The sequence below is a fragment of the Bubalus kerabau genome, chromosome 5 (assembly GCF_029407905.1).
Source record: "Bubalus kerabau isolate K-KA32 ecotype Philippines breed swamp buffalo chromosome 5, PCC_UOA_SB_1v2, whole genome shotgun sequence".
Lineage (NCBI taxonomy): Eukaryota > Metazoa > Chordata > Mammalia > Artiodactyla > Bovidae > Bubalus > Bubalus kerabau.
In genome coordinates, this window is record NC_073628.1 from 120478266 (window position 1) to 120491673 (window position 13408).

Here is a 13408-nt window from a genome sequence, read left to right on the forward strand (position 1 = left end):
CTGACCAGGCTTGCCATCCATCTTTATTTTATAGTGCCATAGAGTTCTGCCTTCTTGTCCTTCCAAAAAAGGGTTTTCCCAAAGTGGCTTTTTTTTTTTTTTTTTTTTAGCAACCTCTGTCCTTCTTTCTTTAAAAACAATCACCCTGCCTGTTCTGAATTGGAACCTCACCCATTCACTCTTGTGCCCTCGAGGAAGGCTGAGACGAGGAGCTGTGCCAATGGCAATAATTGAGTTAGGATATACAGGAAGATAGAGGAGAATTATTTTATTGTAACCCTGGTTTCACTCAAATAATGATCACTCTTCTTTTTCCTATCATAAAAGTTACTGTTCTTTGAAAATCATGTTCTATTTTAATTAAAGCACTATATGTACATAGTTAAAAAAAATACTGAAGGCTTATCATGGACAATTATACCCCCTTATCATTTCCTCTCATTTATCAACAGAGTTAAGTCACCATTTTGATTAAATTAATTACTGATGTTTACATGATGCTTGTTGTTTTTATGTGCTGTGTTCTAAGTTGCTTCGGTTGTGTCCAACTCTTTCTGACCCTATGGACTGTAACACACCAGACTCCTCTGTCCATGGGTTTCTCCAGGCCAGGATACTGGAGTGGGTTGCCATTTTTGATGGATTTTGTGCATTAGAAATAGTATTCCCTGCAGAACCAGCAGGGTTCTGTTTCTAAAGCAACAGCCAGTATTTTTTGAGCATTTGTTATGGGCTAGGCACTGTTTTAAGTATATTCATGTGTTAATTCATGTGGCTCCATGTGTGAGATTAAGTACTATAAATATTCCCATTTTACAAATGAAAAAACCAAAGCACAGAAAGCATTGAGGAAGTTGCCCAAGATCATATGGCCAGTCATTCTATTAATAGCTCTTGAGGCTAAGCTTTTAGCTACCATGAGTACCCATCTCTTGAAAGAATATATATGTGTGTATATATACATGCTGGTGGTGGTGGTGCTCAATTGCTCGGTTGTGTCCAACTCTTTGCAATCCCATGAACTGTAGCCTGCCGGGCTCCATGGGGTTTTCCAGGCACGAATGCTGGAGTGGGTTGCCATTTCCTTCTCCAAGCTACCATGTGTAAAACAGTGGGAAACTGCTGTATAGCAGACTGAGCTTAGCTCGACGCTCTATGGTGACCTAGATGGATAGAATGAGGGGGATGGGGTGGGAGTGGGAAGGAGGCTCAAGAGGGAGGGGATATATGTATAAATATAGCTGATTCACTTCATTGTACAGCAGAAACTAACACAACATTGCAAAGCAATTATATTCCAATAAATTTTTTTTTTAAGTTTTTTGAAAAAGATCTTAGGGAAGAATCTGAAGTTGTGCCAGGATTTGGGGACTTGAATTTAGTTAGTTTGGTAGACAGTATGCTCAGTGGGAGAAACCTACGGGGAGTGAGTTTATATTAAGAAGCAGCATAGTTTAGTCTTTTAATTGGTTTGTTTATTTTTGTAAATACTTCTTTTACCTCTTTTCCTAAGTCCTCATGTTTTCCTGAGCATATAATAATAAGTAGTCTACTAGAGAATCTTCAGGCAAATTCTGAATGAAGAAGCAATCCAGAGCATTCAGTGAAGATGCCCAGACAGATGTTAGATTTTGATATGAGGACTTTAGCACAGAGTTTTTGAAATTGAAACAGTCCCGGAAAAGATGCGGTTTATTTTGGTACATATGTCATTGATGAGAAGATGGAGTAAGAAGGTGTGAAAGTAGATGCAAATTTCACCATTCTAGGAAACAACTGTAAGAGCCATTCTTACCTCAAAGAGCAGCATTTCTAGAACTCTTGCCTTTCTTCTTCCTTACCTAATATGTACTTTTATGCGAAATGTTAACTGTTTAATAATTTTGGCATTATAAACTCACTCCAGCACTCACCTCCATCTAATTGTCTCATGTTAAAGTCCATTCCCTCAATTATAAATGTAACCTTGTAGCAGATCTTTGTCTGCAAAGCTTGAGAGAAACAGTTAGGGGCCAGTTGAGTTATTAACAATGGAAGAATTGATAGGATCTAGAAAGTGGTGATGATTCCATACCATCTAAAACCAAGTCAAACCATTTCATTCCCTTCTAGCTCTAAAAACTTGGTTCTATATGCATATTTGTTGTTGTTCAGTTGCCAAGTTGTGCCCGACTCTTTGTGACCCCATGGACTGCAGTACAGCAGGCTTCCCCATCCTTCACTGTTTCCCAGAGTTTGCTCAGATTCATGTCCATTGAGTTGATGATGCCATCCAACCATCTCGTCTTCTGTTGTCCCCTTCCCCTGCCTTCAATCTTCCCCAGCATTAGGGTCTTTTCCAGTGAGTCGGCTCTTTGCATCAGGTGGCCAAAATACTGGAGCTTCAGCTTCAGCATTAGTCCTTCCAATGAATATTCAGGGATGATTTCCTTGAGGATTCATTGATTTGATCTCCTTGCCTTTTATGTCAAAAGTGAGGTCCAAAGATTTGGTGGGAAACAGTTGTCTTTAGTTTGATGGAGCTGCCCCTCTCTGGTGTGATCTGAGGAATAATATCCTATCACCACAGCAGGGCTTCTACCCCAGATATATTTTGACTGGCATAGCCTGCAACTATTTACACAGAGAGAAGGGGGAGCAGGTTTGAAATGGGGTGTTAGCCTACTGTTTCTGACATGCATTTTAATAAGCCACCTGACAAGATCAACAAGAAGAAAAGAAAAATCGTGAACAGGTGTGAGGGAGCCGGAGGAAGACGGTCTGCTTTTCACTCCTCTTAATAAGTTGGCACATTGTTCTGTCACCAGGACTCTCTGGTTGTTAACAGTGGCTCTGCTAATTCCCTCCAGTGTGGAATCTGTTGAAGGGGGCCTAAAATCCCCCACGGATTCCCCTGTGCCCCAGATAAAAGGCAAAATGGATTTCTGTGGTGGTCATGTCACGGCCATCGCCTGAAATGCGCTGTTCATCCACCCAGAGTGTCATTCATGAAGGCGGCATTGCCATGGAAATGTGTGACACGTTGGTTGACAAGTTGTCTATTTCCAGATGGGCATCTTCATCCCCAGCATGAGCCTTTGAGAGATTTGACAGACCGTTTTTAAGTCTTGGCTTTGTACAGGCTGTGGTTTATCTTAGGGCCTTGCTGGCTTTTTGTTTCACACTGTGATGGATTTTGTGCAGTGTGTTGTGTAAGTAATAATGATAGGTCTGGCTTTGCAGACGTGGCTGTTTGTTTTTTTCTTTCTTTTTTATCCAGTCATAGCGTGTTCCATGAAATTGGCATTGGCTAGCCAGCCGTGTTTGTTAATGACACACTAAAACCTATCCTCTTTCTAAACTGGTGATGTTATAGAAAGTCTGTATGTGGGATAATGCTGCCTTGAAAGTCATGTAGTCAGCAGCTTTTCTTCACTGAAGAGAAGTATTAGAAAAATATTAATAGTTTTTCTACTACTTTCAATTGAGTTTTGTTTCCTGGATGGATAAAAAGAGAATGAAGTTTGAATATCACTCCTCTGTTTAGAGAGTGTCTGCTATGAGCTGTTGCTTGGTATGGGAAGGGACAGCTGGCGAGGCCCTAGGAGAGACCTTTTACCGTGCTGCAAGCAAAGGGCCATCTTTTGGAAGGCTCTTTCAGAAGGTTCTGCTTAGGACCTAAAACGTGCTTTCCCCATCTTATCACATGAGGTTGTGTGTCCTCTAGACAAAATCATAGAGTCTGCTGGAATTGTGTTTTAAAAAAATAGGTATGTGTATGTGTAATTTAAGTAATCAGAGACTCACCGTAAGTCATTAACATCATAATTTAGTTAAGTTAAATGTTAGTAATTATCCCAGTGAACTATCATTTATAAATATTAATGTTCCAAACTGAAGTTAGGGAGTCCCTCTTTAGCTATATTTTCCCGTTTATTTTTATCTCTATATAATTGTACTGGAGGCATAATTAGTCAGTGTCTTTTCTTTTCAATTAACAAGTGCTTTTCCTACTTCTGAGTAAATAATTCCTAATTAAATGCACCAATTTTATTGATTTACTTTCATTTTTTTTCTCTTCTGCATACCAAATTGAAATGTGAAATTCTTACACATTGTAATTGTGGATCAGAACCCACTGATTAACTTGTTAATACATTTAGGATGTGGTATTCCTAAAGGACTCGTTACTGTAAACTTGTACCACTCTTTCTAATTTCTTTAGAAAGAAGCAGGATCAATAACTACCTTGAAATGTCAGAAGGAAAAAACAATTGGCCTCTGAATAGGGAATCTTGATTCAGAAATGTGCAAATATATTACTTTCATAAGGATGATAATTTTGAGAAACATCGGAACAGCATAATTACTAAAGAAATATTACCATAACAAACATCTTTGGGGTATAGCATATTGAGGGATAGTATGAGGAAGCCTGAAACTATTTTGGAAATGGTATTATAAATAATAAGGTAAGAAATTATGTAAGAATATAGGCATTGTACGGAGAAGGCAATGGCACCCCACTCCAGTACTCTTGCCTGGAAAAGCCCATGGATGGAGGAGCCTGGTAGGCTGCAGTCCATGGGGTCACTGAGGGTCGGGCACGACCCAGCGACTTCACTTTCACTTTTCACTTTCATGCATTGTAGAAGGAAATGGCAATCCACTCCAGTGTTCTTGCCTGGAGAATCCTAGGGATGAGGGAGCCTGGTGGGCTGCCGTCTATGGGGTCGCACGGAGTCGGACACGACTGAAGTGACTTAGCAGCATAGGCATTGTAGCAAATGAACTGCAGAGAATAAGAAACTATATAGCAACTTCCTAGTGATAGATATCTATCTAGTAGATAGCCTGTTCTAGACATTATTCCATGCCCTTTGCTAGGCAATCATCATTTTATTGGTTGATGAAGTTTTCTAATTCCATAATGTCTGTGATTTTTCTCCCCAAATACTAAAGATGACTCAAAGTCACGCCTGTTTTTGACCTTAGTGTACCTACGTCATTTCCTGGTGACAGAAATCTGGTGAAAGTATCAGCATTGTCGTCACCAAACCTCTCTCCTGGAAAAGAACTTTAATTGCAAGTTTTCCCAAGTTTGACCTATGCTATGTTTCGATATTGGAATTTGTTGTACTGTCTTTCTCTGGCTGTTGCAAAGTCCAGGTCCTGTCCATGGCCAACTCTACTCTCCAGCCTTGACTGATACACCTACCAATTAGAGCCATGCTCCTCTCGTGTGTGACTTTACAGAGAGGTTAAGAAAAAGTCTGTATATATCATATGAAATTGTTGGAGATTGTTGCACATTTAATATGTGAATCATCAATAGGAAAATTTCAACTTCCAATTGTTTACATCTATTTGTTGATCAGTCAAGCTCATTGCTTTTACTTTGTTTTTTCCAAAGATAAAAATTTAGGTGTGGATGTACTGTATAACAACTGCTGCCACAGGTATTTTGAACTAATATTCTCATGGAGGAAAATCTCCGTAGATCATTATGTGATATGCCCTATTACATATAAATTTCAAATGGTCTTTGGAGATGGAACAACCTCCGTTTCCACTAACACCATCTGCTCTCTGTAAAAGGACCAGGCAGTGCCACTTTCATAGCTGCCTTCATGATGCTGAACTTTTCCCAGTGGACAGAGGAGAGCACTTCATAAAAAGAGGCTAGTTAAGCATCTTCCAGATTGTTTCAAATGAACCATATATAAAGGCCACAGGGAAAAAGGCTCTAACAAATTGTGCTGTTTGGCTTTTCTTCCTGACACTTTCTACCATTGTGAAAAAAATTATAAAATCTCTTTTCTTTTTTTGGCACTCAGATGAGTATAGGATCAAACCGGTGGAAGAGGTCAAATACATGAAAAATGGGGCAGAAGAGGAGCAGAAAATAGCAGCCAGGAACCAAGAAAACTTGGTAAGAACTGCATTTCTTGTATAACAATGAATTTTGGTGACAACTTTATAATAAAATCTGCACTGCATGTTTAAACTGCAACGTAACGCTCCAGCGCAAGATTTCTTGAAAATGCCGTTGCTATTTATAGCTTGCCTGGAAGCTGCACCATTTACTCCTGTATCCTATTTGTTTTCAAACAAACCCTTCTTTAATCTTGATAGAGGATGCTCCAGGAGAAACAGCAAAATTTTTAATGTTTCAAAATGATTAAATTTAAAGGAAAAATCATGACGTAGGATTGAGTTTTATGGGGGGAGGACCTTTTTTTTTTCCCTTTGCATCCTTTAACTCAATGCAGATCAGAGTGAATGGCTAAGTTTCATTATTGTTGATATGTAGTGTTTTAAGGAAGTTACCTTTCAAAGGAAAATAAGGTACTTAGAAGGTAAGTCTTTATCAAACAGTACTTCACATTCACGGTATTAACGGTATTACGGGTTTTGAGTGAATGTGAGAATTCTAATGATCTGAAACAGATAGTTAGAAACCTCTTCCTCTAAAACAAATCAATAAACATGTTGTACCTTAATATTTCATCTCTGAAAAAACATTTAATACACTATCATATTAGCTGATTTCTTAAGAGATTACAGATTGTTAAGAATATGCATTTATTCAGTTGTGTTGGAGCAACATTGTTTTTCTCTTTTATTTTGGGATTAATTACTGCTATTTTTTCATGTTTCAGTGAATACATTTTTAAGAAGCTTGCAGTGTCATAAATATTTTCACTTGACTTAAACTCCTTTTTCCATGTTGTGCTTTGTTTTTGTTTTTATGATTTCTGCTACAGCAGAGGGAGTTGGCAGAATGTTAACCAGTGCTCATGAGTATTTAAGGCTGTCATTTTCCATGATACACTAATGAACATAACAGGCTCATTCTTTTTCCTCTATTCTTTTCTGAATATAGAACCTATGACTTGCAGTACTCAAGTATCAACAACTGAATATTTGAGATCATTTTAAAGGAGCCAAAATACTTTGATAAAATTTTACTTCATAAACGGGATTTGGATTTTAAGGTATCCTTTAAGTCACAGAGGTTCATCATACTTTACGTTTTAACATCAACAGTTAAATTGGTCCTGGGTATTCATTGAAAGGACCGATGTTGAAGCTGAAACTCCAATACTTTGGCCACCTGATGCGAAGGGTTGACTCATTTAAAAAGACCCTGATGCTGGGAAAGATTGAAGGCAGGAGGAGAAGGGGATGACAGAAGATGAGATGGTTGGATGGCATCACTGACTCAATGGACATGGGTTTGGGTAGACTCCGGCAGTTGGTGATGGACAGGGAGGCCTGGCGTGCTGCAGTTCATGGGGTCACAAAGAGTCGGACATGACTGAGCGACTGAACTGAACTGAACTTAAATCCAGAAAAAGGTAGCTATGACTAAACAGTGAAATTAATATTATCAGGCTTTTTATATAGAAATTGTTGTGCTTTGAATAGATACATAGAATATTTGAGTAGCTGAAACATCAGTGGTCATTTTTCCACTCTGTTTTACTGAAAATCAGAGTTTGTCCTTGCTTGACATAATTTCATCTTGTTATAAATCTCATCTTGAGTAATAGTATTTCCATTAAATGCTAAGGAGACACGGGTGACCAGTTAGCCAGTAGCTGTTTCTTAGATGTAACTGTCTCCTTTCCATGTTTGTATCTCTGAAATCCTAAAGAAAGCAATGACTTTTATCTTATAGCTTGTGAGTTCTTCCTCAATGTTGTTAGGGCCAATACAACTTTTTTTCTTTTCTTCCCAGTTTCATAATCTGTAGACTCCTTGAGGCTAGTATTCTTTTTCAGCACTGTGGCCAAAGTTGGTGCGAGTGCTTTTCCATGCAGACTGAATGGGGAGATTCAGACAAAGAGAAATCTCTGGTCTTATTTATTCATGGATTATCTATGCCAACCCCACACTTTTTTACTCTGCCCTTCAATCAGAGTCCAGACTAATAAGAGGTATCTAAAGATTTAGAAGGAAATGGGGAACTAACGGTTGTTTTTGGTTCTGAGATTTCTAGACTGCTTCACAAAATTAAATGATTTTCAGTTATCTGGAGGTATGTGACCCTTATCACCTCCATGTTGGGGGATGCATAATTAAGTACTAACCATGCATATCATTTGAGAAAACAAATAGCCTCCTAAATTTGAAGCTTACATTGGAAAGTGGATAAGAAAGACTTAGCAATTCTTTATTTTTACACCCATTAAAATAATCTGAGAGTCAAGATGTTCTCATGTTTCAAAGAATGATTTTAAGATGTAGCTTGAAGTATTTTTTAAAAGGTTTTTTGTTTACCCAAATTGTTGAAACTAAGGGGAGTTGGCAAACATAACCAAGGCATATGGCATGATGGTGACAACCGTGGACTCTGGAAGCAGAAATTGCTTTGGTTCAGATTTCAGCTCTGCCACTGACTCGTTGCAGAATCCAGTCACTTCACTTCTGTAAACCTCTGCCCATCCATTGAGGGAAAAGACAGTGCTTCATGGTGTTCTTAGAAGGATTACACAAGACGGTTGTTATAAAATTTTGAGTGCAGTGTCTGGTTACTTAAACGAATTAAGTTTTGAGTACCTATTATGCACAAGGCCCTTACATGTATTGAGAGACCCTGTGTCCTTAAGGTCATTGTTCTTAAGGAGATTACAGTAAAGTAGAGAGGAATGTTCAGGTTGACCAGTAGCTTACTGAGTGCCTCTGTGTACAAGGCTCTGTACCAAACTCTTCAAACAATCACAAAAATAAGGAAACCACTGACCCTCTCCACAAGGACCTTGTACTGCAATAAACAAGGTAAGTACCAACTCAGTATAAATAAAGCAGGGTTAGATGAATAAAGCAAGAGTGACTCCAAAAAGGCAACACAGAGACCTGCTGATATCAAAGGAGGCAGCTATCTTGTCTGTGTGGTATCAGGACCTACTTCATGAAAGAGCTGGCCTTTAAAATGGGCCTCAAAGGATAGAATGAGGAAGAGTGCCCCAGGTGGAAGTAACAGCGATGGAAAATGCAAGATGTATTTAATAAAAAGCACATTGTCCTATTTGTGGAGTGGGAAGAGGCAGGCGAAGGCATCAGTAGATGAGCAGTGGTGAATTAGAATCAAAATGTAGATGGGGTCATACATAAAGCTTTGATGTCCAGTCAACGGCACCCCACTCCAGTACTCTTGCCTGGCAAATCCCATGGATGGAGGAGCCTGGTAGGCTGCCATCCATGGGGTCGCTAAGAGTCGGCCACGATTGAGCGACTTCACTTTGACTTTTCACTTTCATGCATTGGAGGAGGAAATGGCAACCCACTCCAGTTTTCTTGCCTGGAGAATCCCATGGACAGAGGAGCCTGGTGGGCTGCCGTCTATGGGGTCGCACAGAGTCAGACACGACTGAAGCAACTTAGCAGCAGCAGCAAGAGATCCAGAATAATTCAGTGGATTCATGGGAGCCTTTGAAGGTTTGAAGGAAGAGATTGGCCACATGAGATTATGATTCAGTAAAGTTATGTGATTTCAGCAGGTATAATATGGATCAGTGTGGGAGATCATTCACAATAGTTTTTGCAAGAGATAATGTGCCTGAATCAAGGTGGTGACAGGGAGAATAGAAAAGATTTAACAAGGTTGTAATAGAAGCCACAGAATTTGACAGCTCATTGCCAGCATTAAAAGAAGACCGAAGAATCAGGAGATAATGATAGTAACAAGACTGTGACATCTGAAAAGATGACCAGTGGTGATGAGAATAACTAGTGACCTCAAGGAAATGATAAAATTACTAGGAAGACTGTGTTTGATGAAAATACAAAGTGTTCATTCTTTCATTATTCATTACTCATTCTTGCTCACCCTTGAAAGATCAGATATGGTCCACAAGACAGAAAGTGAAGCCTTCACTCATATGACAGTGTAATAAGTGCGGTCACAGAGCACCTGTACTGCCACCAGGGTCTTAGAAGCTCTGTGCTTTGGGGGCTTCAGAGGCATATGATGTAAATCTCACCCTAAGGAGCTCACTTTCTGGTAGCAGATAGAAGGCATGTGACCTCCATGACCACAACTCAAGGTCCATTGCAAATGTAGAGGTTGGTTTTGAGCTAGCAAAGATTTAGGAACTTTCAGAATATCCATGCAAAGGAGTCTAGCAAAGTCCACACCCATGAGTGTGTGGAACTTGTCGCCAGGAACATGTTAGGTATTCAGTATATTTTTGTTTGCTTCAGTGGATGGAGGAATATATGAATAAGAGTCATTGGACCTCTAGGTCCAACTATTAGTTTGTATCTAGTAGTTGCTCAATAGTATTTAGATTTCCAGGTCGCTCGGGCACTTTGACCACATTTTCTATGGATGGCAGAGATTGTGCAAGTTTTCTGTAGCTGATGATGAATCATTTATTTATCAGTAATTTATGTAATCAGTACAAAGATGTGCATTCATGCAATTTTCACCATTGTTGAGCACCCATGTATTTCACTTTAGTTCTCTCAGATTTTAATTCCTTCTTCAGGAAGGTGGTATAAAGTAGTAACATTGGCTTTGGAGATTATATATAAACATATATCAATATGGATCTTAGGTTATTTCTAGCTTTAGAATTTTGGTCAAATATCTGAGTCTTCTGAACTTCAAGTTCCTCATCTGGAATCGGGAGTTATGAAATTATTGAAGTATTAGAAAAGAACATAGGTGAATATGTTTAGAATAGGGGGCTTTCTTAAAACATAGAAAGTAAAAGCTATGAAGAAAGAAAAATAGTTTATTTCATTAGATCAAAATTAAGTACTTTGTATGACAGTCAACTACAAAAAGAAGTAGTTAATAGGTTAGCAACAGTCTGGGAGAAAATATTTATGACATAAAAGTCAAAGGACTAGTACAGAGATTTCTGAAGAACACTTGTAAATAATTAAGAAAAAGATAATCCACTAGAAAAATAGGTAAATGAAATGAACAGATGGTTCACAGTAGTGGATGTTAGGCAATAACATAAGAAAAGGTGTTCCACATCACTAGTAGAGAGACTACTTACTCCCTTACCCAACTTGCTGCATTAGAAGACTAAAAAGTGCTGACTTCAGTCCAGAGTGGGCTCACTGGATGGCTGCTGGGCTACTCTCTAGGACACCTCTGTGCTTTTGCTCTCTGAGTTAAATATGTGCTTTCCAAGAGCCAATGTGATGCTTTCCAAACCTGTTTATACTGGTTGAATGTCACTGTAATTATGTAATTCAGTTAAGTAACATGTAAACCAATGAAACACAAGTGTGGAAAGAGAGCTCTTTTTGTAAGAATTAAATGCTTTAGAAAATCTTGATGAAGGTACATTACTAAAAACTTGTGGCTAAATTAAATTAAATTCTGCACTCAGAGTATTTCATGAGGCTTTTACAGTCTCACTTCACTTAAGATACCAAACCATGGAGTCTTCAATGTACATTCCAAGGGTGTGGCTAATTCAGAAAGTATATGTATGGCCCCTGACAGTGATCCCTTACTTGAGAAACTTTGTTCCTATATCAGAAGTTGGGAGGGGAAATGCACAACTGTGTATTTTAAAGCAAAGAGCATGCTTAATGTATATATACATTTTTTTATATTGCCCTACTTTAGCTCATTTTATCATTTAATTTCCAGTCCAGATGGTGTAGCCTAATACAATTTGTATTGTAATGAGGGGAATGCGTACTAAAACATAGAAAACACCACTGTTGGCTGTTTCAGCAGTGGAGTTGGATTGGGTGGGAAGAATGAGAAAGGATTGGGCATGTTGGAAAAGGGGGTTTTTATCTTTCTATTTAATTTTTTTTTTCATTTTTTTCACGAAGAAAATTGTTGTTGTTCAGTCATTCAATCATGTCTGACTCTTTGTGATCCCAAGGACTGCAGCACACCAAGCTTACCTATCCTTCACCATCTCCCATAGCTTGCTCAAACTCAGGTCCATTGAGTTGGTGATGCCATCCAACTATCTCATCCTCTATTGTCCCCTTCTCCTCCTGCCTTCAATCTTTCTCAGCATCAGGGTCTTTTCTAATGAGTTGGCTTTTCACATCCAAAGTATTGGCGCTTCAACTTATAAAAGAAAATACAAGTATATTATTTGTGTGATTTGAAATTTATTTTGAGGGGGATAATAACAAGAAAACTCCAGTAACAACTTGGATATTTGGAATCTGTAATGTAAATAGGATTATTTCATTTTCTCACTATCTTAAATATCCTCAGTTTTTTACCATACCCTGATATCTGATTAATAGCAGACAAGCTCAAAGAGCTCAAGGAAACTCAAGGACTATCCAGCTTCCTTTTATGTAGGTTAATAGTTTTGCATATAAATAATTTAAGAGTAAATTATGCCAGTCTTGACAGTATTCAGTCCCCTTGCATCTCTAAAGATAAATAAAAACATTCTAGTTTTAGTTTTGAGGATTTCTCTCTCACTGTATACCAAAACATGCTCATATTTTCCTTGATTAACATTTGTCATTCTTGAGCTGTTCTCCCTTCAATTGAGTTCAATCACTCAGTCGTATCCGATTCTTTGCGACCCCATTGACTGCAGCATGCCAGGCTTCCCTGTCCATCACCAACTCCCGGAGCTTGCTCAAACTCATGTCCATCGAGTCAGTGATCCATCCAACCATCTCATTCATATCGTCCCCTTCTCCTCCTGCCTTCAAGCTTCCCCAGCATCATGGTCTTTTCAAATGAGTCAGTTCTTAACATCAGGTGGCCAAAGTATTGGAGTTTCAACTTCAGCATCAGTCCTTCCAATGAATATTCAGGACTGATTTCCTTTAGGATGGACTGGTTGGATCTCCTTGCAATCAAGCATTAGTTCTTCGGTGCTCAGCTTTCTTTATTGTCCAACTCTCACATCCATAATGGAAAAACCATAGCTTTCACTAGCGGACCTTTGTTGGTAAAGTAATGCCTTTGCTTTTTAATACGCTGTCTGAGTTGGTCATAACTTTTCTTCCAAGGAGCAACCGTCTTTTAATTTCATGGCTGCAATCACCATCTGCAGTGATTTTGGAGCCCCCCCAAAATAAAGTCTGTTACTATTTCCATTGTTTCCCCATGTATTTGCCCTGAAGTGATGGGACCAGATGCCATGATCTTAGTTTTCTGAATATTGAGTTTTAAGCCAACTTTTTCACTCTCCTCTTTCACTTTCATCAAGAGGCTCTTTAGTTCTTCTTCGCTTTCTGCCGTAAGGGTGGTGTCATCTGCATATCTAGATTACTGATATTTCTCCCAGCAATCTTGATTCCAGCTTGTGCTTCATCCAACCCAGCATTTTGCATATAAGTTAAGTAAGCAGGGTGACAATATACAGCCTTGATGTGCTCCTTTCCCACTTTGGAACCAGTCTGTTGTTCCATGTCCAGTTCTAACTGTTGCTTCCTGACCTGCATATAGGTTTTTCAAGAGGCAGGT

At 38.8% G+C, this 13408-nt stretch overlaps 1 protein-coding gene across 3 annotated transcripts in view; it reads left to right on the forward strand.

Moving 5' to 3' along the window:
* The window catches only part of C5H1orf21 (chromosome 5 C1orf21 homolog), a 246881-nt gene that overhangs the window by 123709 nt on the left and 109764 nt on the right, over window positions 1–13408 (forward strand). For all 3 annotated transcript variants that reach the window (XM_055582917.1, XM_055582919.1, XM_055582918.1), the window contains exon 3: window positions 5817–5911. In XM_055582917.1, coding sequence (XP_055438892.1) covers window positions 5817–5911 — 95 coding nt within the window. The remainder of the gene's footprint in view (window positions 1–5816; window positions 5912–13408) is intronic.